Source organism: Triticum aestivum, chromosome 3B (assembly GCF_018294505.1).
Source record: "Triticum aestivum cultivar Chinese Spring chromosome 3B, IWGSC CS RefSeq v2.1, whole genome shotgun sequence".
Lineage (NCBI taxonomy): Eukaryota > Viridiplantae > Streptophyta > Magnoliopsida > Poales > Poaceae > Triticum > Triticum aestivum.
Window position 1 is genome coordinate 49,112,031 of NC_057801.1, and position 26,266 is coordinate 49,138,296.

Consider the following 26,266-nt stretch of genomic DNA (forward strand, 5'->3'; position numbering starts at 1 on the left):
ATGAGGTAACTGTACCTGCTCCCTTATTTGAAAGTAGTTCATCACAGAAATCTGTTCCTGTGACTACTACACCAATTAGTGAGGAAGTAAATGATGATGATCATGAAACTTCAGATTAAGTTACTACAGAACCTCGTAGGTCTTCCAGAGTAAGATCCGCACCAGAGTGGTATGGTAATCCTGTTCTGGAAGTTATGTTACTAGACCATGACGAACCTACAGACTATGAAGAAGCGATGGTGAGCCCAGATTCCGCAAAATGGCTTGAGGCCATGAGATCTGAGATAAGATCCATGTATGAAAACAAAGTATGAACTTTGATTCACTTGCCCAATGATCGGCGAGACATTGAGATTAAATGGATCTTCAAGAGGAAGATGGACGCTGATAGTGTTACTATCTACAAAGCTAGAATTGTCACAAAAGGTTTTCGACAAGTTCAAGGTGTTGACTACGATGAGAGTTTTTCACTCGTATCTATGCTTAAGACTATCTGAATCATGTTAGCAATTGCCGCATTTTATGAAATCTGGCAAATGGATAAACAAAACTGCATTCCTTAATGGTTTTCTTAAAGAACAGTTGTATATGATGCAACCAGAAGGTTTTGTCAATCCTAAAGGTGCTAACAAATTGTGCAAGCTCCAGTGATCCATCTATGGACTAGTGCAAGCATCTCGGAGTTGGAATATACGCTTTGATGAGTTGATCAAAGCATATGGTTTTATACAGACTTTTGAAGAAGCCTGTATTTACAAGAAAGTGAATGGGAGCTCTGTAGCATTTCTAATATTATATGGGGATGACATATTGTTAATTGGAAATGATGTGGAAATTCTGGATAGCATGAAAGGATACTTGAATAAGAGTTTTTCAAAGCAAGACCTCGGTGAAGCTGCTTACACATTGAGCATCAAGATCTATATAGATAGATCACGACGCTTGATAAGATTTTTCAATGAGTACATACCTTGATAAATTTCTGAAATAGTTCAAAATGGAACAGTCAAAGAAGGAGTTCTTGCCTGTGTTACAAGGTGTGAAGTTGAGTAAGACTCAAGACCCGACCATTGCAGAAAATAAAAAGAGAATGAAAAGTCATTCCCTATGCCTCAGTCATAGGTTCTATAAAGTATGCTATGCTGTGAGCCAGACCTATTGTATACCTTGCTCTGTGTTTGGCAAAGGAATACAATTTTTAGATCACTGGACATGGGTCAAGAATATCCTTAGTGATGACTAAGGAGATGTTTCTCGATTATGGAGGTGATAAAAGAGCCCATCGTAAAAGTTACAACGATGCAAGCTTTTACACCAATCCAGATGACTCTATGTCTCAATCTGGATACATATTGAAAGTGGGAGCAATTAGCTAGAGTAGCTCCGTGTAGAGCATTGTGGACATAGAATATTTGCGAAATACATACGGCTCTGAATATGACAGACCCGTTGACTAAGCTTCTCTCACGAGCAAAACATGATCATACCTTAGTACTCTTTTGGGTGTTAATAACATAGCGATGTGAACTAGATTATTGACTCTAGTAAACCCTTTGGGTGTTGATCACATGATGATGTGAACTATGGGTATTAATCACATGCAGATGTGAATATTGGTGTTAAATCACATAGCGATGTGAACTAGATTATTGACTCTAGTGCAAGTGGGAGACTGAAGGAAATATGCCCTAGAGGCAATAATAAAGTTATTATTTATTTCCTTATTTCATGATAAATGTTTATTGTTCATGCTAGAATTGTATTAACCGGAAACATGATACATGTGTGAATACAAAGACAAACATATAGTCACTAGTATGCCTCTACTTGACTAGCTCATTAATCAAAGATGGTTATGTTTTCTAACCATAGACATGTGTTGTCATTTGATTAATGGGATCACATCATTAGGAGAATGATATGATTGACATGACCCATTCCATTAGCCTAGCACTTGATCGTTTAGTATGTTGCTATTGCTTTCTTCATGACTTATACATGTTCCTGTAACTATGAGATTATGCAACTCCCGTTTACCGGAGGAACACTTTGGGTGCTACCAAACGTCACAGCGTAACTGGGTGATTATAAAGGAGTACTACAGGTGTCTCCAAAGGTACATGTTGGGTTGGCGTATTTCGAGATTAGGTTTTGTCACTCCGATTGTCGGAGAGGTATCTCTGGGCCCTCTCGGTAATGCACATCACTATAAGCCTTGCAAGCAATGCGACTAATGAGTTAGTTGCGTGATGATGCATTATGTAACGAGTAAAGAGACTTGCCGGTAACGAGATTGAACTAGGCACTACTAGGAAAAGGGCTATAGATGGAAATGACACTAATGGCGCACCAGACATGTGGTGCGCCATTAGTATATACTAATGGCGCACCACCTTCTGATGCGCCATTAGTGTTGAAACAACTAATGGCGCACCCTGCCCACGGTGCGCCATTAGTACCAAATTTTTTTGTTGAACTAGTGCGCCTGTCCAAACATACTAATGGCGCACCGTGGGTGTGGTGCGCCATTACTAGTTAAACTAGTAATGGCGCACCATGCCACGGTGCGCCATTAGTAACCTTGGCCACCACTTCCACCGAATGCACCCCCCCTGGATCGCCTTTTCAGTTTTAAAAAAAATAAAAGAAAATGATAAAAATGTCAAAAAAATAAAAGAAAATAAGTTTCCCATGTGATATGTGGCCTAGTTGTTGGGAAAATTTGCAAATATGAATTTTGACTTCATTTGCAAAATCTCGCGAGAATTTGTAAAAATGGGCATAACTTTTGCATACTAACTCGGATGAAAAAGTTTTTTATATGAAAAATCATCTACTCGAAAAGTTACATCCAAATTTAACGGGGAGCCCCGTTAAACATTTTCAAAATCCTCAAAAACCTAACAGAAAAAAAGATACGGGGCTTTTAAGATCTAGAGAGGCAAAAAAATCAAAAAAATTCAAACTTACTAATGGCGCACCTGCCCATGGTGCGCCATTAGTATCTTCCCTCCTTCAAAATTCAAAATAAGTCAAAAAAATAAAAATAAAATTACTAATGGCGCACCTGACCATGGTGCGCCATTAGTATCTTCCCTCCTTCAAAATTCAAAATAAATCAAAAAAATAAAAAAAATTACTAATGGCGCACCTGCCCGTGGTGCACCATTAGTATCTTCCCGCCTTCAAAATTCAAAATAAATCAAAAAAATAAAAAAAATTACTAATGGCGCACCTGCCCGCGGTGCGCCATTAGTATGCCGTATATATGGCTGGTCCTCTCCTCCTCTCTTCATTTCATCTTCCCTTCTCTCCTCCACCATACTTCTCCTCTCCGGTGACCTCCTCCTCCTCTTCGGCGACCTCCTCCTCCCTCCTCCCTCCTCCCCTCCCCTCCCCTCCCCTCCCCTCCCCTCATGGTTTCTTCTCCCTCCTCTCCGGCGACCTCCTCCCTCCCTCCCTCCTCCCCTCCCCTCCCCTCCCCTCATGGTTTCTTCTCCCTCCTCTCCGGTGAGCTCCTCCTCCCTCCTCTCCGGTGAGCTCCTCCTCCCTCCTCTCCGGTGAGCTCCTCCTCCCTACTCTCCCTCCTCCCTCCTCTCCGGTGAGGCAAAAAATTCCCTCCTCTCCGGTGAGCTCCTCCTCCCTCCTCTCCGGTGAGCTCCTCCTCCCTCCTCTCCGGTGAGCTCCTCCTCCCTCCTCTCCAGCGACCTCCTCCTCCCTCCTCTCCGGTGAGCTCCTCCTCCCTCCTCTCCAGCGACCTCCTCCTCCTCCTCTCCGGCGAACTCCTCTCCGGCAAAAGACCATGGCAACAAGATCCAAAAACAGGAACAAAATTTGAGAATATTGTCGTGCCAAAAAACAAGCAAAAAAACAAGCAAAAAGTGGGCAAAAAATCACGATCCAGATCTAGATTCAAAATGGCGCATCACAGGAAAGTGCGCCATTAGTATGCCGCGGTTACTAATGGCGCATCCAGTTGTGGTGCGCCATTAGTATCCAAAGCACCTGGCCCCTGGGAGGCATACTAATGGCGCACCGTGGCCTATACTAATGGCGCACCAGTGGTGCGCCATTAGTATACCAGATACTAATGGCGCACCACTGGTGCGCCATTAGTAAAAATTACTAATGGCGTGCTAGTAATGGCGCACCGGTGATGCGCCATTAATAGCCAAATTAGGTGCGCCATTAGTAGCAGTTTTTCTAGTAGTGAGGTATTGGATACCGACGATCGAATCTCGGGCAAGTAACATGTCGATGACAAAGGGAACAACGTATGTTGTTATGCGGTTTGACCGATAAAGATCTTCGTAGAATATGTAGGAGCCAATATGGGTATCCAGGTTCCGCTATTGGTTATTGACCAAGAATAGTTCTAGGTCATGTCTACATAGTTCTCGAACCCGTAGGGTCCGCACGCTTAAGGTTTCGATGACAGTTATATTATGAGTTTATGAGTTTTGATGTACCTAAGGAGTTCGGAGTCCCGGATGAGATCGGGGACATGACGAGGAGTCTCGAAATGGTCAAGACGTAAAGATTGATATATTGGACGACTATATTCGGAGTTCGGAAAGGTTCCGAGTGATTCGGGTATTTTTCGGAGTACCGGAGAGTTACGGGAATTCGCCGGGGAGTATATGGGCCTTATTGGGCCATACGGGAATAGAGGAGAGAGGCCGAAAGGAAGGAGGCGCGCAGCCCCCCTCTGGTCCGAATTGGACAAGGGGTGCGGCCCCCCTTTCCTTCCTCCTCTCCCCCTCTTTCCCCCCTTTTCCTACTCCAACAAGGAACGAGGGAGTCCTACTCCCGGTGGGAGTACGACTCCCCTTGGTGCGCCCCTCCTAGGCCGGCCGCCTCCTCCCCCCTTGCTCCTTTATATACGGGGGCAGGGGGGCACCTCTAGGCACGACAACACAAGTTGATCTACGGATCGTTCCTTAAGCGTGTGCGGTGCCCCCTTCCACCATATTCCACCTCGGTCATATCGTCGCCAAGTTTAGGCGAAGCCCTGCGCCGGTAGAACATCATCATCGTCACCACGCCGTCGTGCTGACGGAACTCATCCCCGAAGCTTTGCTGGATCGGAGCCCGGGGATCGTCATCAAGCTGAACGTGTGCTGAACTCGGAGGTGCTGTACATTCGGTGCTTGGATCGGTCGGATCGTGAAGACGTACGACTACATCAACCGCGTTGTCATAACGCTTCCGCTTACGGTCTACGAGGGTACGTGGACAACACTCTCCCCTCTCGTTGCTATGTCATCACCATGATCTTGTGTGTACGTAGGAAATTTTTGAAATTACTACGTTCCCCGACACTTAGGAGGTGTGGGAGGTTGGCTGGCAAACAGGATTCAAAAATTGAAGATCTGGCCAAAGAGAGAGCGGCTGCCAAAGACAATTATGGTAAGTTTCAGAACTTGAACTGTCAAGACATCTCCTTGCTAGATATGGCAGATAAAATTGGAATTGATTTAGGCTATTCTATTAATATGATTGAATCTAATCTGGATATCATAGCTAGAATGGAACAATGTAGAAAAGATTTGTATTTACAACATATCTCTAAAACAAAAAATGAGGAAGGTCAGCATGATGAACCTAACCTCATAGATATAGGAGATGTGGATCTCAAGGAAATTTGTTCTGAGGATGACCACTCTGATACTAAATTAGAGATGGACCATTTCAATCATCTTAAAAGTTTTTTTACAAAAACAAAAAAGACCAACTTGAACTCACCAGGGTTCTCCTGTGGGAAGACAGCTAGTGTACTTGGGAGAAGAAAAAAGAAAATACAAAAATAAGGTATTATGATAGGAATGCTTTGGAATGTTAGGGGGATTGGGAAAGATAGTAAAAAGAATTTCATCAAGGAATGCATTATCAATAGGAAACTGGATTTTATTGGGATCTAGGAAACTATTAAAGATGTCTTTTCCAAAAGTGAATTGCACAATTTGTGTGTGGGGGGGAGAAATTTTGAATGGAGATGGTCCCAACCAAGGGGGAAGTCTGGAGGGATCCTAGTGTGCATTAACTGTGACAATTTTGAGATTAACAGTGTAGAAATTGGGATTTATTTCATAAGAATCTTACTTTATGACAAAAAAAGAAATTTGAATGGAATCTCATAGTGGTATATGGTGATGCACAACCATCTGGTAAAAATGCCTATCTGGCAGAAATGTCCAGACTGTATCATGATAACACTTCTGTACCAATGATGATCGGGGGGATTTTAATATTATTAGGAATAGCACTGAAAAAACAAACCCACTAGTAATGACCAATGGAGTTTTGTATTCAATGCTATTATTGAACAAGCTAGTTTGAGGGAACTACCTTTGGGGGGAAGAAAGTATACGTGGGCTAATAATCAAGAAAATCCTACATATGAAAAATTGGATAGAGTGCTTATATGTCCTGATTGGGAAGAACACTACCCTCTAACTACTGTTCAAGCTTTGGAAAGGGAGTTATCTGATCACACACCACTGATAGTGGACTCTGGGGAGAAAAAGAATAATAATAAAATGTTTAGTTTTGAAAATGCTTGGATGCTCAAAGAGGGATTCAGAGAGTTTGTATATAAAGTGTGGAATGTGCAAATAGTTGGAAATATCTTGGAAAGATGGCAGAAGAAATTGAGGATATTTAGACAAAGGGTGAGAGGATGGATTTTAAACTCAGATGCCCTAGATAGGAAGATTAAAAAAGATATTATGAGCAAGCTAGATGAGATAGATAAAAGGATAGAGATAATGGGTAATATCAGCAGCTGACAGAAATGAACAAAAAGAATTAAGGATTCAGTTGGGGAGACTGATGAAACAGGAAGAAATAAAATGGTTGCAGAGATACAAAGACAGAGAAATAAAAGATGGTGATAATAATACTAGATACTACCATGCCAAAGTGAATGGGAGGAGGAGAAAGAATAGAATTTTCTCTTTATGTCAGGAAGAGGGAGTGATTGAGGGGGAGGAAGAGTTGATTAAATATATTACTAATTTTTACAAAGAATTATTTGGCCAACCTGAAATATCTACAGTGAATCTGAATATACAAGAGGCTCCTGGCATAACAGAAGAACAAGCTAAAACCTTGATTGAACCTTTTAGTATGCAAGAATTATATGATGTGGTATTTAATATGGAGAAAAACAAAAGTCCTGGGCCTGATGGCCTACCAATTGAATTCTATCAAGAATTTTGGTACTTGATTAAGTGGGAGCTAAAATATTTACTAGATGAATTTCAAACTGGCAAGCTAGACATTTCTAGACTTAACTATGGGATTATCACCCTGGTGCCAAAAATCAAAGATGCTAGACAGATCCAAAAGTTTAGACCTATCTGCCTGCTTAATGTGAGTTTCAAAATCATTACTAAAGTGCTGATGAATAGTTTAACTAAAGTGATTAGACCAATAATTTCCCCCAATCAAACAGCCTTTATAAGAGGAAGATATATTATGGAGGGAGTGGTGGTGCTACATGAAGCACTAAACACTATACACACACAAAAAACAGAGTGCTCTTCTGTTCAAAGTTGATTTTAAAAAAAGTGTATGATAAGATCAAGTGGCCCTTTGTATATAAAATGCTAAAACTTAAGAATTTCCCTGATAAATGGTGTGACATGGTGATGCATACTATGGTGGGAGGGCATGTGGGAGTAAAGGTAAATGATGAAATATGACCCTACTTCAAAACTTTTAAAGGATTAAGGCAAGGAGATTCCTTGTCACCATTACTTTTTGACATTGCTGCTGATGCATTAGCCATTATCCTGGATAATGTAATGCGAGGGGGTTTTGTGAAAGGGATACTTTCTAAACTAAATGGATGTGAAGTGAATATACTTCAGTATGCAGATGATACAATTTTTTTACTACAAGATGATGAAAACAGCGCAAAAAATTTAAAATTCATACTAACTGCCTTTGAACAGATGTCAGGATTGACTATAAACTTTCATAAGAGTGAGATCTTTTTGTTTGGAGAAGCAGTTAACAAAACTAGCTTATACCAAGATATTTTCACATGTGAAGTGGGGAAAATGCCTATCAAATATTTAGGATTACCAGTAGCTGATGTCAGGCTGGGAAATAAGTTTTGGAAGGGAGTCACTGAGAAAATTGAAAAACGATGTGCATGCTCGCAGGGTAGACTACTCAATATGGCTGGGAGAGTAACCCTAATACAAGCTTGTTTGACAAACATTCCTCTATTCATGATGTCATTTTACCCTCTACCAGTAGGAGTGAGGAAAAAAGCTGATTTCTTTAGACCTAGATTGGTTTGGCAGGAAGATGGAAATAAAAAGAAATATCATCTAGTCAAATGGAAAACATGTTGTTTACCAAAAGATTTAGGGGGGCCTTGGAATAATTAACTTGGAAATAATGAACAAAGCCCTTTTAGTGAAATGGTTATGGAAATTAGGGACTGAATCAGGAACATGGGTGAATATTCTGAAGGCCAAGTATATACAAAATAAATGTTTATCTGGTCTGGAAAAAGTTAGGGGATTCTCAGTTTTGGAGCAGTTTGATGGATGTCAAAAAAACTCTACTTTCAACATGTCAAAAAAAGATTGGGGATGGGAATGAAACTAGATTTTGGGAAGACTGGTGGGTTGGATCTAGACCTCTGAAAGACATATATCCTAGGTTATATAACATCAGCTTTGACCACAACATCTCAGTGGCAGAAGCTGTGAACAGGAGGTGGCAGGGGTTTAGTTTCAGGAGAGATTTTAATGCTAAAACAAAAGAACTCTGGGATAGCTTAAAACAAAGATGTGAGGAGGTTAGGATGTATGGGGGAGTGGATCAACCCATGTGGATGCTAACCAAGGGCCTGTTCGATAGCCCTCTGGCTTCTCAACTCCACAACTCCACGTCCGGAGCCGTCCCGAACGGTCCAACTCCTGGCTTTACGATCGAGAAGCTGGCAAATCTTGTAGTGTAAATTTGGAGGAGTTGAGGAGTTGGAAAACCCGAGCTCTCCAAAAACTGGGAAGCGGGAGTTGAGGGAAATTACGCTAGGACTGCCACCGCCAAGTCACGAACTGGTACGAAGGAAGATGCGAGCGTCCGAGCAAAGAGGACCGACCCAATCGATCCCTCATCCTCCTCCCATTCCCCTCGTCCTACTCCCCTGCAGAAAACTTTAGCCGCCGCAAGGAGCAGCTCCAGCTCCTTCTCCGCAAGTCGTTGTCCGACGCCACCCCACCAAGATCACGTTGTCGGATCCGGTCGATTGCGACTTGCCGGCCGCCGCCCTCCCCAGCGCCCGGCCACCGCGCTCGCTCTAGCGACCAGGAGCAGCCTAGGATCCCTGGTCCGCCCCTTGTACACCTCCTCCCTGCATGCTCCTCCATCAGCCACAAGCTGCGCCTCACGTCCTAGAGGCGACGCGGTGGATCGAGGGACGAACGTCTTGGTCAACGTCGGCGACCACAGATGCAGGATGAGCAGGGGCCTAATTGCAATCTTATTCTGTTTTCTGGGGTGGTTTATGCTAATGTAAGGGACCAGAGCCAGAAGCTGCCTAGCCGAACAGATCGCCAACTCCTGGCGATTCGGAGAGAAGCTGGCGCTGGTTACAGGCGACGGAGTTGAGGAGTTTCCGGCGCCAGAGGGCTACCGAACACGCCCTAAAAATAGGAAATTCTCAGTAAAATCCCTATATTCTTTTTTGATTAATGACGGAATGGGATTTCCACACCAGTTCTTGTGGAAAACGAAAGTGCCATCAAAAATCAAAATGTTTCTTTGGCTTGTGACCAGGAGAAGCATTTTGACAAAAGATAATCTGCTTAGAAAAGGATGGAAAGGTGCAAAAGAATGTGTGTACTGTGGAAAAGAAGAGACCATTGATCACTTATTCTTTTATTGCTCTGCAGCCAGATTGGTCTGGAGCCTAATCAAATGTGCTTTTGATCTTAGGCGATGCCCCACTAACCTTAATGATTTCCTGGGAGGATGGTTAAAATCCTTTAAGAAACCAGAGAAAAAAATGGTGTTAGTGGGGAGCGCAGCTATTTTCTGGGCTCTGTGGAAATGTAGAAATGATATAATCTTCAGATCAAAAAAGATACATGATCCAATGACTTTCATCCGGTTGATGTGTAACTGGATTGTGGATTGGTCGATTTTGCAGGAAAAAAAGCCGGAGGAAAGACTAATGCAGCTGGGAGCAAAACTAATCGAGCAGGTGGCAAGTGAGATCTACAAAGCGACGCAGGGGTGGAGGCTTGGTGTTCGTCGGCTGGAGGCCTGATCAGCGTGAAGACTGGCTTTCCCCTTCCTCTCTGTGTGGGCATGTAATCTTAAACTTGCTTAAATAATTAGGTGGTTGATGATGGTTGTATGCGATGCATTTCTATCCTTGTGTATCTGATGAAGGGGTAGTATGTAGGCTTTGATCTAGTTATCGTGGCGGCTTGATGCGATGTAAGACTTACTTATGAACCTGGGTCCAGTTCGCTTTTGGGTTTCATTAATGAAATCGGAGGGGAACCTCTTTTATTCAAAAAAATAGATCTTTGATCTTGATTGCAGAAAAAAGAAGTGCAGCTTCTCCATACCATCTTCAGCACACCTTCCTGTCCTGCTCACAGACCCACCTCGATAATCAGAGACTTTGAGGAACGAATTCTAAGTTTTCATTGTCATATCCATCGCCTATTGGAGCCACACGTGCTGCCCTAGACACATCTGAAGAATTCACGGTCGCCTCTGCCCCTCATACATGTTTCAGTCTCTTCTGTTTACCAGGTTCTCCCTGTTCCTTCATTGCGAATTTCCTTTACTGTTGCTTGCTTTTTTCATGTTAGATCACTATCACTTACAGTATATTACATGATGACTATTCTTCCCTTCCTTAATTACCTTGAGTATTTTTTTAAGCAACCTTGAGTATGTTCAGAGAGAATGTGTTACGAGTATTTTGCCCACCTTGGTACATTAGCACGTTATTAGCTTTTCACAGCATGTTAGACCACTTTGTTTGAACAGTTCAAATTAGCACACAGAACACAAGAAACTAATGGACCATTATTTCAATAAATCATGGGTTTGTGATAAATCTTTGTATCGAACCCTTGCATTCTGCAAAGCGACTTACCTGAGGATCAACAGTGTCAATGACTATGCTTTCATCAGCTACATTTTCTGCACACGTGCCAACAACGCTCAGTCCATAATTTGAGCATGGAAAACACTGGAGCATGTATTGAGAAACATCAAATTATGGTCTCCATCTATTGTAATTGAGAAACATTCTCATACTTCTATGCGCTTTCAGCAGAACAAATACAAATATATATTTGAGTGAATACATTCTTTATCCTGACTATATTGTATTACTATACTCTACTACCTATTGGTCAGATATATTGTTGAGTATAAAATGGGACACCATACATCCATGTCACAGTAGTACAAGAAGACACCCCTCCAAATAACAAGAAATAGATTATGCAAGGTATGGTTCATGTAATCAATACAATATATATGTATACCACTAATAATTTGAATCATCGCCTCTATATCGAAGTTATCATGTTGTTGCTTATCGTCACCTCTATATGAAATCTCATATTATTGATTCAAATTGTTAACTTCTTTGATATGTGGGTGTTACTTAGAAATCCACAACAAATTCCCGCTGCAACGTGCGGGGCATCAACTAGTTGAAAACAATGTGGAGTCTTTTTCATAGGATGACATGGCTCCTATCCATGCTTCAAGATTTGTGCTACGAATCGGACGACAACCAATGCGTTCGCGCCCAGATTTTTAGTGTTTGGGTAAATTATTGGGTGACAAAAAACCCCATCAAAACAGAATATTATGGATTCTAATTTAGAAACTCTCGTCGAAATAAAGTACACTGTGAAGATGGATGGTAAATGGGATGCACAGCTAAGCCACCGTTTGAAGTTGAAGACATTTTTAAGTTTGAGTTTGCACGATGTCATTGTCATCGCTCCGTCAGACTTGGCACATTATTGGTGTTCTAGGGACTAGCTAGGTCACTGATGGATCCTCGGACGAGGTCCACGAACCGTGTGAGATTCCGGCGCGACGACCCGCCGTCTGCGACGGCCCGGCGAGCAACGTCCCTCAGCGCGAGCGCCCTGGCCTTGATCTCAGCGTCGCCGAGCAGCTCCTCCACCTTGGCCCGTATCACCTCTCTCCCCACGAGCGTCCCCGTCGTCTCGCCGGCGACCTGCAGCCCCGTCCGCCACACGTCGCAGATGTATCCCCGGTCCAGGAACTGGTCGGTGAAGTAGGGCCAGGACAGGAACGGCAGGCCGTTGACCAGCCCTTCCAGCGTCGAGTTCCATCCGCAGTGCGACAGGAAGCACGCCGTGGACGGGTGCGCCAGCACCAGCTGCTGGGGGCACCAGCCCACCACGCGGCCGCGCGGCCCGGCGCGGCGGCGGAGGTCTTCGACCCACTCCTCGCTCGCCGAGTCCGGCCTCACCACCCACAGGAAGGGCCGGGAGGTCAGCGCCAGCGCCTCGGCCAGCTCCACCAGCTGCGCCCGGTCGAATATGGCGAAGCTGCCGAACGCCACGTACACGACGGAGCCGGCAGGCTGCGCGTCCAGCCACGCCGCGCAGGTGGCGTCCTCGGCCCAGAAGCTTGCGACCGGCTTGTCTTGGGAGTCGGAGAGGAGCGGGCCCACGGTGAGGACGTCGGGGAAGAGCGCCATGGCTCCCGGCTCGAGCTCTTGGACGGAGTTGGTGACGACCGCCTCGGCCAGTGGGGTGGCGGCGTTGTTCCGGAGGATGAAATCCAGTATGGCCGGCTGGCCACTGGGGTCGCCGGCGCAGTTCCACGAGAGCTCTGTCGCGCGCATGGGCGGCATCCCCGGAGCCAGCCGAAACGTGCCGCGCCGCTTCGGCCGGCCTTTCTCGTCCACCACCCCGTCCCTTATGAGCTCGGGGATGCGGATCCTCGTGGCGAACATGGCCACCGACAGCGGGTTGAAGGCGGCGGCCCGGAGGCCGAGCCGCTTGGCCACGGGAAACGCCCACGCCATGCTCGCGTCGGCGATGATCCACGTCAACTTGTACGCACCGGACTCGGATTCCGATTCGTGGACCCTCCCGATGAGCTTCTCCAGCTCGCCGGGCATGGCATCCGAGAAGGACTGGGTGAGCAGCGCGAGGTCCTTGCGGTCGTCGCCGTCGGCGAGCCCGTCTGGTAGGGACACCATGTCGACCCCTCCGAGGCTGCTGCCATGTTCGGACTTGGAGAGGTGGAGGGAGGCAAGGATGAGGTCGTGGTTGTGCTGCGTGTTGACGAAGGTGACTTTGATGCCGTGCTCCACGAGGCAGTGGGACAGCTCCATGAGAGGGATGACATGGCCTTGCGTGGGCAAGGGCAAGGCCAGCACATGGGGCGTGGGTACAGCCATGGCGATCGAGCGCTGGAAAACTGGATGTGGAGAAGAGGTACTTGTACAGTTACTGGGAACCCTGTTTTCATGTTGACATGTTCCAGGAATAATGTGATGCGTGAACTCGGCATCTTTGGATTCTGGACGTTTGTGTGTGTTTTTGACTGACTGTATGGACGTTTGTGGGTCAGCCACACTATGCCGGCGGCAGGCTGAGTATTTCGGGTTTTAGTTTGTCTAATTCACATCTAAATGTTTTTTAAAGATGTCACATCTAAACTCTCACAAATAATACAGCAACAAGGAATAAAAAATAAGACAAAAAAAAGACCACAAACATAGTGGACATGAGGTTAGATGTGTCCTAAACAGACCCTTCAGGTTTAACGTAAGTACGAATCGCGGCGAGGTTGTATGTGTATGGATTAGCGCCTAGGGGGAGACAACTTCAGACAGGAGAAAGAGAGCATCATCTCTGGTTTTATTTAACTGACTTATTGAAACCACAGTCTTACAACAGGAGAAAAGAAAACCAAACTCGACAAGGGAGACGATGGACGAACTACCAACTATGGGCATCAACATGTCCGGTCAAGATTCTTTTGACAAGGAGATAGCAAGAGAAAAAAATATCGACTGACCAAATGGAGTGTGGTTTGCCATCCTAAAGACCAAGGTGGGTTGGGTATTCATGACCTTGGAGTTAAGAATAGGGCCCTCCTCGGCAAGTGGTTGTTTAAATTTCTGACGGAAGAAGGTGTATGGCAAACCCTCCTAAGGAGGAAATATGGGGGCTCCAAGGCTGTATCCCAAGTATACTGGAACCTGTGGATTCATACTTTTGGGCGGGTCTAATGGCTACGAAGAAATATTTCTTCTGCTATGGATCCTTCTCCATTAAGGACGGCTTGAAAATTAGATTCTGGGAGGCAGGTGGATAGGAAATGCCATACTTTGGGAACAATATCCGGCTCTATACAACATTGTGCTCCATAAGGGTGATACTATCGCCACGGTAATGGGATTATTTCCGCTAAATGTGACATTCAAAAGAGATTTAATTGGGAGAGAATTTCTTATTTAGCACCGTGTCTAAAATTTATGCCCTATTTGACATCAACAAATAATTTCTTTCCTATGTAACAAGTCTAAATTTTATGCCTTTTATAACACTTATATCTATTTTAAGCCTGAATAATACTCCCTCCGTAATACTTGTCGAAGGAATTGATGTATCTAGACATATCTTAGTTTTAGATACATTCATTTCTATTCGTTTCTCCGACAAGTATTTTGGTATTTTGGGATGAAGGGAGTACCTGAAAAGACCCTTTTGCCTTTATGTGGTATGTTTGTGCGCGTACGTGTGTGCTATACTGCCGCGGGTGTGCTGCTGTGTGTGGGTTTGTTATTGCGTGTGTACGTGTGTGCGCGCGCGTGCTGTTGCGTGCCTCTGTGCTGCGTGTTAGGATTAATCTTGTCATGTGTTATACAGTGCCAGTGTGGATCATCGGTGTGTTGCATGTCACGTTGAGCACTAGAGATAAGATGAGTTAGTTAGTCTGTTAGTGCTTGACCGCGTTTGTACGCATTGCGTCCAGGCAAGATTGTGTGGCCATTATGGGAGAAAAGGTTATGGAGTTAATTGTACAGAAGTACCATAATTTGGGTATCACATGCAGATTGGTATCACGATTGTTAATTTTTGCGTGTCAGTACAAATATTGGTCTAAGTTTTTGCAAAAAAGGCTAAAATGGTGATTTATCATATTGACAGTGTATCTGACCGTTGGGGCCCGTCCGTCAGGTGCCGACGTGGCATATTTTTTGCAGAAAACCCCTTGACTTTATATGTAATCACATAAATGCCCATTTTTTTGCAAGAAAACCGCCATTGAAAGGTTTTTTTTTCGTTCGCAAGTTTTTCACGGACTTGTTCAAAAGTTTCCGGCGAATTGAACAAATAAATAACCGAAACGAAAAAACGAGCGCGAGAGTGATTCAAACCCACAACCTGCAAGGCTGCGGCGGCGCGCGCTAGCCACTACGCCACAGCGTCGCTGTTGACGAGAACCAGGTGAAAGGTTTATTATACTAGCACACACACGCTGGGCCGGCAGCTGGGCCAAGCAAAGCCTGCAATATTTTACAAAAAAATTAGTAGATGCAAAATGATCATTTTTTAATAGATGCAAAATGATCATTTTTTCTTATTTTTACACAGGTTGTATTAATAGAATTATCTTTGAGAAAAATATTAGTTTGATAAACATGCAGATTACTACATGTGTTATTTTTTGACAAATAGAAATATGAACCCGAGAATGAAACTTTCATCGTTTTAAAAAGGTTCAATATATAGGTGACAAATAGTTTTATAATACAAAAAAGGTTCATCATATATTTATATACAATCATTGTATATAAAAAAATGTTCAATGTTCAGTGTGTATTTACAAAAAACGAAAAAACTATTACAGGCCTTGGTTAGCCCAACCACCGGTCCAGCGTTTTCTTGTTTGTATAAAGAGGTACTGCCCGCATTTTCTTGTTTTCTTGTTTTAAAATTCACAGACTTTTTCAAATCTGAAAACAATTCAAATTCATGAAAATTTTCAAATACACAAACTTTTGTCAAATCCATGAAATTTTTACAATCCCATGAATAGTTTTTGAATATGTGAAATTTCTAAAACTTCATGAACTTCTTCAAATCCGCACTCTTTTTTCAAATCCCACAACTTTTATTGAACTTGTGAACTTTTTTGATTTCGTGAAATTTTTGAAATCGACAAATGTTTTTTGAACCTGTGAACTTTTCTCAAATTCATGATTTTTTTTCGAATTCACGAACTTTTTCTAGTTTGCAAATATTTTTGAATTCATGAACACTTTTCATGTTCATGAAATTCATGAACATTTTGTGAATTTTGGGTATATTTTCACAATGTTAAACTGATTTTTGAATACTGTGATCTTTTTAAAAACTCCACTGGTCAACGGTCAACTGAACCGGTCTGGTTAACCGGTCGACCAGCGGGAGGGGTTGAACCTGCAACCCAGTGCTTGTCCAGCGATCGAGTGAAGCAGCGGTCATGCTTTACATGGGCAGGCCGAAGCGACGATCGCTTGAGCGCCGTCTAGCAATCTGGCGCATAACGCGCGGAATAGGAGCTCTTATCATGCAGGCGTTGCTCATGTCAGGCAAGTCATGCACGATCCATAGATTAGCTGTGGCCGACCCATTGGCGTGTCACACTTAAATCGAGGGAATCACGTACGGGCATAAGATTCCCTTCAAAATGCAAAGTGGTTTCTTCCCATGTTTTCACATATTTATTTTCTTTTTTCAGTAGTTCCAGGAATGATCTATAAAATCAAATCTCAATGTGCTTTATATGTCTAATAATAGAAAGTTTACGTCAAACTTTAAAAAAGGTTCACAAATTTGGAAATCATTCACGAATTTAAATAAATGATCATAAATTCAAAAATGTACACATAACTCGAGGGAGCCACGCACGGGCATAGCAATCCCTACAAAATCCACGTGTTTTCTTCACATAAATATCTTATTTTTTCTATACTTTATAAAATTAAATTAAAATGTGTTTTATACGTCTAATTATAGAAGTTACCTCAAGCTTAAAAATGTTCACAATTTTCCAACACATTCATAAACTCAAATAAATGTGCATAAAATAAAAAAAAAGTACATGAATTTGAAACATGTTGATGAATTCGAGAAAATGTCCACATAAATGAAAACTGTTTAGGAATTCAAATAATGTTCATGAATTCAAAAAAATCCAGGAAACCTAAAATTGTTCATGAATTCATAACAACGTCATGAATCTAAATATATTCACGAATTCCAAAAATGTTCATGAATTAAAGAAATATTCAGGTGTTTGAAATAAAGTGTTTGTGGGTTCAAAAATGTTCGTAGAATCGAAAAATGTTCATGAATTCATAATAAATTTGCGGAAAAAGTCTGTGAATTTTAAAACAAGAAAACAAGAAAATGCGGGCAGTACCTCTTTATACAAACAAGAAAACACTGGACCGGTGGTTGGGCTAACCGAGGCATGTAATAATTTTTTCGTTTTTTGTAAATACACACTGAACATTGAACATTTTTTTATATACAATGATTTTATACAAATATACGATGAACTTATTTTGTATTATAAAACCATTTGTCACCTATATACTGAACCTTTTTAAAACGATGAAAGTTTCATTCTCGGGTTCATATTTCTATTTGTCAAAAAATAACAAATGTAGTAATATGCATGTTTACCAAACTAATATTTTTCTCAAAGATAATTCTATTAATACAGCCTGTGTAAAAATAAGAAAAAATGATCATTTTGCATCTATTAAAAAATGATCATTTTGCATCTACTAAATTTTTTGTAAAATATTGCAGGCTTTGCTTGGCCCAGCTGCCGCCCCAGCGTGTGTGTGCTAGTATAATAAACCTTTCACCTGGATCACGTCAACAGCGACGCTGTGGCGTAGTGGCTAGCGCGCGCAGCTGCAGACCTGCTGGGCCGGAAACTTTCGAACAAGTCCGTGAAAAACTTGCGAACAAAAAAAATTCCATCTCAATGGCGGTTTTCCTGCGAAAAAATGGGCATTTATGTGATTACATATAAAGCCAAGGGGTTTTCTGCAAAAAATATGCCACGTCGGCACCTGACGGACGGGCCCCAACGGTCAGATACACTGTCAATACGTATAAATCAACATTTTAGCCTTTTTTGCAAAAATTTGGACCAATGTTGGTACTGACACGCAAAAATTAGCAATCGTGGTACCAATCTGCATATGATACCCGAATTGTGGTACTTCTGTGCAATTAACTCAAAGTTATGGGATGTTGCGCAAGTGCTAGACTTGGGCATGCATGTAGATAGGGATTAGTTAGTGGCCAGGTTCATAGGTTAGTCGGCGAGAGTGCTGGATAGTTGGTGTATGTGTGAGTCCAACCCTTGTACTCCCTCCGTTCCTAAATACAAGTCTTTTAAGGCATTTCAAACGGACTACAACATATGGATGTATGTAGACATATTTTAAAGTGTAGATTCACATATTTAGCTTCGTATGTAGTTATTTGTTGGAATCTCTAAAAAGACTTATATTTGAGAAAGGAGGGGGTATATATGTTGCATATTGACACGTATAGTGGGCGAGAGTGCCGGATCGTCTCTCATGTGAACGAAGGAGCTGACCTCTTGGCAAAGCCATTGTTCATCCTCCTTGGTGCTAGTGTGTTTGTGGGGTGTGTTCCATGGTCATATGTGTTCTTTGTGTTGAGAGAGAAAGCAAAAAAGCGAGTTGTATGAGGCAATGGAGGAACAAGAAGAGGTGCTGCGAGAGGCAGCGCCAACACTGCGTGCGTCCGTGCTGTTGTGTGGGCTGTTGATGTTGTTGCGTGTGTGTGTTTGCTGCCTGTGAGTGAGTTGCGTGCGTGTATGCTGGTGTGGTATGTGCTGCTACATGTGTGCTATTGCCCTCGCACTGATGTTGCGTGTGTGTGCTACTGCCCCGCACAAACACATATCACATGAGGGGCAAAAGGGTCTTTTCAAGTGCTATTTAGACTCAAAATGGACGAAAGTGTCATAAAAGCCACAAAATTTAAACTCGTTGTTAGATAGAGAAGAAAAAGTTTTTCAGTGTCAAATAAGAAAATGAAATTTAAGATAGTGTTAAATAAGGAATTCTTTCTTAATTGGACCCAGACTCCAATCGTGGAATATCCTGCTCCAGTGGTTGTCCACGGTGCACCTGTCACATAGGTCTGATGTATTTCGATGGAACCTTCATGGGAATGGACAATTCTTAGTGGAGTCTATGTATAGAGCGTTAATCCAGTCTGATGTGCCAGTTGATAATAAGAAGATCTTGAAGAGGAAGATACCTTTCAGAGAAAAAAAATCTTTGCATGGTATCTTCGTCGCGGAGTCATTCTTACTAAAGATAACCTTATTAAGAGGAATTGGCATGGAAGTCCGCAATGTGTCTTTTGTCACCATGATGAAACAATAAAACATTTATTCTTCCAATGCAAATTGGCTCGTTCTATATGGTCAGTCATCCAAATAGTTTCTGGCTTGTATCCTTCGTGTAGTGCTGCTAATGTATTTGGCAACTGATTACATGGGATTGATCACAGGTTTAGAACTTTTCTCAGGGTGGGAGCGCTTGCTGTTATTTGGTCGCTTTGGGTATGTAGAAATGATAAGGTTTTTAACGATAAAAGTACTTTTCTGATGTAGGTTATCTACAGATGTACCGGGACTCTTTGTTTATGGTCCTCTCTACAACTTATGGAGAATCGAGACCTTATTTATGAAGGTGTGTGCACGATTGAAGGCTACGGCGAGCGATACTTTTACCCAACATGGGTGGTAGCATGATCTTAGGATTGGCCCCCCTCTGCTTTAGGCGTTATTACGGTCTCTTCATGTTTTTGTATTTCGCCCTTTTATTTTTGGATTGTGTGAGAAGACCTTTTTTGGCTATGTGCATCTTAGTTATGAAGAGACCGGGTGTATGCTTAAATCTTTTAAGTAATAAAGCGCCTCTTTTCAAAAAATATCGGATATCATGATAAACTACCCACAGTGAAAGTAACATATGTGGTAATATCACACATATCTAGGTAAAATAAATGATGTGACAAGTAATTAATGAAGAAAAGAAGGTATATGGTAAGGGCATCTCCAATGGTTGTAAGAAAGTTGTTGGTAGACTTTGCCACATAAATTTTTTGATGATGTGTCGTACAATAAATGAAGAAAGAGAGTGAGGTTGCATGTACATGAACCAACACCCCTTGCACAAGCTTCAATGTAGAATGAGAGAGCACCTTATTTATCTCACATATTATTGGACAAACTAGATACAACCTATTGGAGTAGTTGTATGTTAAGGTCTTGGTTGATGGCTTGACATATTGTACGAACAAGCTAACATACAAATTGTTGAGATGCCCTAACATAGCTAGTTACTCATAGTATGAGTAACATCACACATACCAAGACAAGATAAGTCTACAACCTAATAAATGAAGTGTTGCATGACACCGCACATATGCATGTTACTCTAAGTTACTCACCACTACGGCTAGTCTAAGGCATAACACAAGAGGCAACATGAAAATAATTAACAGTTTTGCTAAATCTCACTCGGCTTAGACTTCGTTATGTCTCAGTCGATGTTGTATTCCATTGATCTTGCATCGAGATTCATGCAAAAAATTCTTTTTAGTTTTTTTTTCTTTTTCTTCCCATATACACTATGAGCTGACTGAGACTATTTGCTAAGTCTCTCGACTTAGACTTCGTTATGTCTTAGTCGATGTTGTATTCCATTGATCTTGCATTCATATTCGTACAAAAAATTCTTTTCAGTTTTTTCCTTTTTCTTCCCATATAGACCATCACCTGATTGAGACCTTAGACACACTCAATAATTAAGGATCACATATTGTTAAGCTGCGATCCAAATTACTCTTATAAAAGATGCTAGAGTAACCGTTTCCGGGGCTCTTTTATGGTGAGGAGTGCCTCCGCGTCGTTCGTTTCCATGTGACATGTCGATCTATCTGGGGGGCGCCCGGGCGACCCTCCTAGGCGGTCCATGACGGGTAATTCGCATGCGCGCTTAGAACCACCCTCAAGGGGCGGCTTCAGGCGCGCCCACGAGCAAGGCCTCAAGCACGGTCCCACGTGCGACGGGCAAGGAGGACCCACCCATCCGCGGCATCCACCACCCTTCAGGATGCATTACTCACGCCGGCCGGCAAGACAGTGCATGCCTCGGCGAGGAGGCCCTCCGCGCCGTCTTATTCACGCTCGCCTCCCGCGGCTGGCTCCAAGGGGCTCCACGTCGTTTGATCCCCGAGCGCCCTTCCCACTGGCCGACCCAGGTACACCGGGCTATGTCGTTGGCTCCTCCTGTGAGCCTCAGACCTCAGTCTCCTTTTTACGTAAACTACGTAACTTTATCTACGTAAGTGCAGCATTAACCTATCAGTCAGGTACCTCTGTTTCTTGTATTATCTGTACTAACGTGTGATTGTACGGACTTGTGAGAAGCCATGCAAACTTGTTTGACTGTTAAGATTGCTTTTGTCCAGCTAGCTAATCATTTCTAGATTTAGTATTGACATGATACCACATGACGAGACAAAGATATCCCTGTAATACTGGGTGCTTAGGTGATAACGTATTATCAATGCTCAGGGCATTTTATCACCTTAAAACACAGCACGAAAAATCATTTTGTTCTGGACAAAATTGACCAAATATTGCAACAAATTTTGAAATCGATTATACATTATACATGCACATGACACCCGAAACAAAAGTGACAACAAGAAGGCGAGAAATCATACATGCACAGTTTTCTTTGAAAGTAATTAAGGGGTACTTCTATGGGAGACCATGGCTTTTACTAAGGTAGATTCGATTACAGAGGAAAGCTGTGCCGAACCATTACAAGTGGCAGCGCTAGGGTTTAACCAAATACAAGGAGAGATGCCCACTTCTCCAAAAACTATGGCTTTTTATAACCTCATAAAAGTGGAGGTAAAAGTAAAGCTAAAGTGCAGCAAAGCTGTCTTCGGAAAGTTAACAGTGGATGCTTAGAAAACCAGTAGCTGTCGGATGAAGGATCGCAAATCGAAGTAACATCGTCCAGCGGCGCGTAACAAAACGAGCTACTATGTCGAAAGGAAAAAAGAGCTACTGCTTCCACCCTTAAGAGTTAATGATTTCTTCAGGTTGCAGGTTCGGATGCTGACAAAGCTCGCACTTGGCGGCGCTGGCGGCTTGCTACTCAAGTTTGTACTAGTGACATCCACCTCTCCTCATAAAGCAGGCATTGCATGATCTAGAATTAAAGCGTTAGTAGTTGATTGGATAGAACCTTAAAGATTACACACAGAGATATTTCGACAAAGTAGCACAGAGATAATATTGTTTTTATTTGATATAGCAAAATGCTCATGACAATAATGATTACTTCTTTACAAGCAGCTGATGCATGTGTTAATTTCATCGTGATTGATTTTATTTTGTTTCTAGTTTGCAGTAACTAATATGTAATATACTCTTGGTCATGGAGTATTAATCAGAGCTCGTCATGGACAGACTCGGGGTTGGGGCGTTGGGCGAGGTCTTGATCGGGTAGGAAGCGTCCATGGCGATCCCGCAAAGGCCCTTCTTATCCTTGACGTCGCGCTCCATGCGGATGTACCCATTCTCGCCCCACTCCTCGCCCCACGAGTTCTTCACGATCCAGTACTTGGTGCCATCTACGGTGATGCCGTACCCCACCACCGCAACGCCATGGTCCAGCTCGGTCCCGCACTCCCCGGTGAACACCCCCTCCGAATAAAACTGGAACCCGCCTGCGTCGACGGCCACGGACACCGGCTGTGCAGCCACAGCCTTCTTCAGCGCCTTCTCGTTGTTGGCCGGCACGTCCTCGTACCCGTCGATGGTGACAACGCGGGGCGCCCCGGTGTTGCAGGTGGAGGCCTGCTGGGCCGTGTAGGGGTAGGCGTCCTCGTACCCGTCGATGGTGACAACGCGGGGCGCCCCGGTGTTGCAGGTGGAGGCCTGCTGGGCCGTGTAGGGGTAGGCGTCCTCGGTGGCGACCCCGCCATTATCGGCGATGTACTGGAATGCCTTGTCCATGATACCGCCGTTGCAGCCGGAGTTGCCGTCGGCGGTGTCGCAGTCCACCAGCTCCTGCTCCGAGAGCGACGTCAGGTTCTTGGTCCGGATCGCGTTGATGCCCTCCACCGCTGCGATCGTCGAGAAGGCCCAGGAGCTGCCGCACTGCCCCTGGTCCTTGACGGCGGTCACCGCGCCCTTCTGCCGCCAGTCGACCGACGACGGGGCGGAAATCCTGTCGCCGTGCATGAAACCCCCACCACCTGCCTTAGGGTGGAACATGCGGTGGTGCGCGATGCGGGAAGAGGCGTAGGCGCGGCGGAACTCGTCGGTGGTCATGTCGCCGAAGCGGTTGAGGCGGAGTTTGTAGGGCGCGTCGCCGCGGTTGAACTGGTGGATGAGCCGCACGTTCTCCCTGAACACGTTGAAGCGACGGGCCTTCTCGCCGAGGTCGCGCGCCACCGTGTGCTACGCGCGCCAACGCTCGTACAGCGCCCAGAGGGACTCCTCCGACGCCAGGTCCGCCTCCGCGAAGTTCATGGCGCTAGCAGGCGCTGGCCCCGTGGCCAGCAGCATGACCAGCACGGCCATGGCCATGTTGGTCGCGAGCACAAGCGCTCTCGCCATTGTCTTGTCACCTTGGCAAGGCCAGCAAGCTCTCTTGACTAACTTCTGAATGTACGTACGTGCTAGCTAGTTAGCTGCTTGCTATATGTTGTGAGATGAGTGGGTCTGATGGCCATGCATGCTGATCATTTGGTTCTTATGTAGTGGTGGTGGCAAGCACAAGCCACAAGCACGCCGCACACAGGCGTACGTCGGCGGCCATGGATTTGAAGATGCAGTTCAGGAGCTGTTGGCACTTGCCTCTTGTTTGGGAATTTATTCGGCTGGCACACGTGCACGTATGCTCGCTACTTCATCTTTCTCATAGGCAGTGCGTGTGCCCCAATCCCAACTAGGCAACGGCAAGTGCACACACCTTCTGACGCTAAGATCGTATCATCTTTGATGATGGATTCGTGGTATACGGTCAGTAGCTTTACTAGAGCATCTCCAGCCGTTCGGCCTCAGGGCGTCGAAAAAAAGCGGCCTGGGGGCGAACCGACGCTAGATTGGCTCCTGGGGTTCGATTCGTTCCCAGTCATACGTCCACGGTCGGCGCGGGTTCGGCGAAGCTCGTTTCAATTTTTTACAAACTCGACGACTTTTGCAGGAACTCGGCCAAACTTGGTCGAAATTTGTACAAAAACTTAAAAACATGCAAGAACTACGCCTAAATAACTTAAAACACAAACTAAGAGGCCCAGCCGCCACCGTCGCCGTCGTCTACATGCCGAGAAGCGTGTGTAGTCGCCGCTGCCGCCGTCGTCGTCATCGTCGCGCGCCTCACCTGCGGCGTCCCTGTTGCAGCCCTCGCTGGGGTCGCCGACACGTGGTGGGGCGCTTGACGGCCCGGCCTCGCCCTCGTCATCGCTGCCGATGACGATAACGCCGCCCTCCTCGGCACGGCGACGAGCCTCGGCGCGGCTACGGGCCTGGGTCTCCAGGTACGCCCGACGCTGGCGGCGCACCTGCTCGCGGACGTAGTCCTCCTTCACCCATTTCAGGGCGGACTCGTTGTCGGGGGCCACCAAGCCGGCGTGCTCCGGCTTCACCGGGAGCATGCCCGGCTCGGGCTTCGGCCGGATGATACGTCTCCAACGTATCTATAATTTATGAAGTATTCATGCTATTTTATTATCTGTTTTGAATGATTATGGGCTTTATTATACACTTTTATATTACTTTTGGGACTAATCTATTAACCGGAGGCCCAGCCCATATTGATGTTTTCTTGCCTGTTTCAGTATTTCGAGGAAAAGGAATATCAAACGGAGTCCAAACGGAATGAAACCTTTGGCAGCGTGATTTTTTGAAAGAATATGATCCTGGAGACTTGGAGTTCATGTCAGAAGATCCTCGAGGAGGCCAGGAGATAGGGGGCGCGCCCCCTATCTCGTGGGCCCCTCGAACCCCCCGACCGACTTCTTTCGCCTATATAGTCCCACGTACCCTGAAAACATCCACGGAGAAGATAGATCGGGTGTTCCGCCGCCGCAAGCCACTGCAGCCACCAAAAACCTCTCGGGAGCCCGTTCCAGCACCCTGCCGGAGGGGGAACCCATCACCGGTGGCCATCTTCATCATCCCGGTGCTATCCATGACGAGGAGGGAGTAGTTCACCCTTGGGGCTGAGGGTATGTACCATTAGCTATGTGTTTGATCTCTCTCTCTCTCTCTCTCTCTCTCTCTCTCTCTCTCGTGTTCTCTCTATGGCATGATCTTGATGTATCGCGAGCTTTGCTATTATAGTTGGATCTTATGATGTTTCTCCCCCTCTACTCTCTTGTGATGAATTGAGTTTCCCTCTTGAAGTTATCTTATCGGATTGAGTCTTTATGATGAGAACACTTGATGTATGTCTTGCCGTGTTTATCTGTGGTGACAATGGGATATCACGTGCCACTTGATGTATGTTTTGGTGACCAACTTGCGGGTTCCGCCCATGAACCTATGCATAGGGGTTGGCACACGTTTTCTTGACTCTTCGGTAGAAACTTTGGGGCACTCTTTGAAGTACTTTGTGTTGGTTGGATGAATCTGAGATTGTGTGATTCATATCGTATAATCATGCCCACGGATACTTGAGGTGACAATGGAGTATCTAGGTGACATTAGGGTTTTGGTTGATTTGTGTCTTAAGGTGTTATTCTAGTATGAACTCTATGATGGATTGAGCGGAAAGAATAGCATTATGTTATTTTACTACGAACTCTTGAATAGATAGAACAGAAAGGATAACTTTGAGGTGGTTTCATACCCTACCATAATCTCTTCGTTTGTTCTCCGCTATTAGTGGCTTTGGAGTGACTCTTTGTTGCATGTTGAGGGATTGTTATATGATCTATCTATGTTATTATTGTTGAGAGAACTTGCACTAGTGAAAGTATGAACCCTAGGCCTTGTTTCCTACCATTGCAATACCGTTTACGCTCACTTTTATCATTAGTTACCTTGCTGTTTTTATATTTTCAGATTACAAAAACCTATATCTACCATCCATATTGCACTTGTATCACCATCTCTTCGCCGAACTAGTGCA

General features: G+C 44.3%; 1 protein-coding gene and 1 pseudogene across 1 annotated transcript; both read right to left on the bottom strand.

The window, feature by feature from the left end:
- Positions 1-12,027: 12,027 nt before the first annotated feature.
- On the bottom strand, positions 12,028-13,444 carry LOC123064653 (UDP-glycosyltransferase 83A1-like). The gene has a single exon (XM_044488090.1). The coding sequence runs from the start codon at positions 13,442-13,444 to the stop codon at positions 12,035-12,037; it is 1,410 nt and encodes a 469-aa protein (XP_044344025.1). The 3' UTR covers positions 12,028-12,034.
- A 9,125-nt stretch (positions 13,445-22,569) lies between these two features.
- LOC123067261 (KDEL-tailed cysteine endopeptidase CEP1-like) lies at positions 22,570-23,789 on the bottom strand (annotated as a pseudogene).
- Positions 23,790-26,266: the final 2,477 nt, after the last annotated feature.

Bases quoted from the DNA above. Each gene is read 5' to 3' on its own strand.
- LOC123064653 (XM_044488090.1), bottom strand. From the start codon at position 13,444: ATGGCTGTACCCACGCCCCATGTGCTGGCCTTGCCCTTGCCCACGCAA.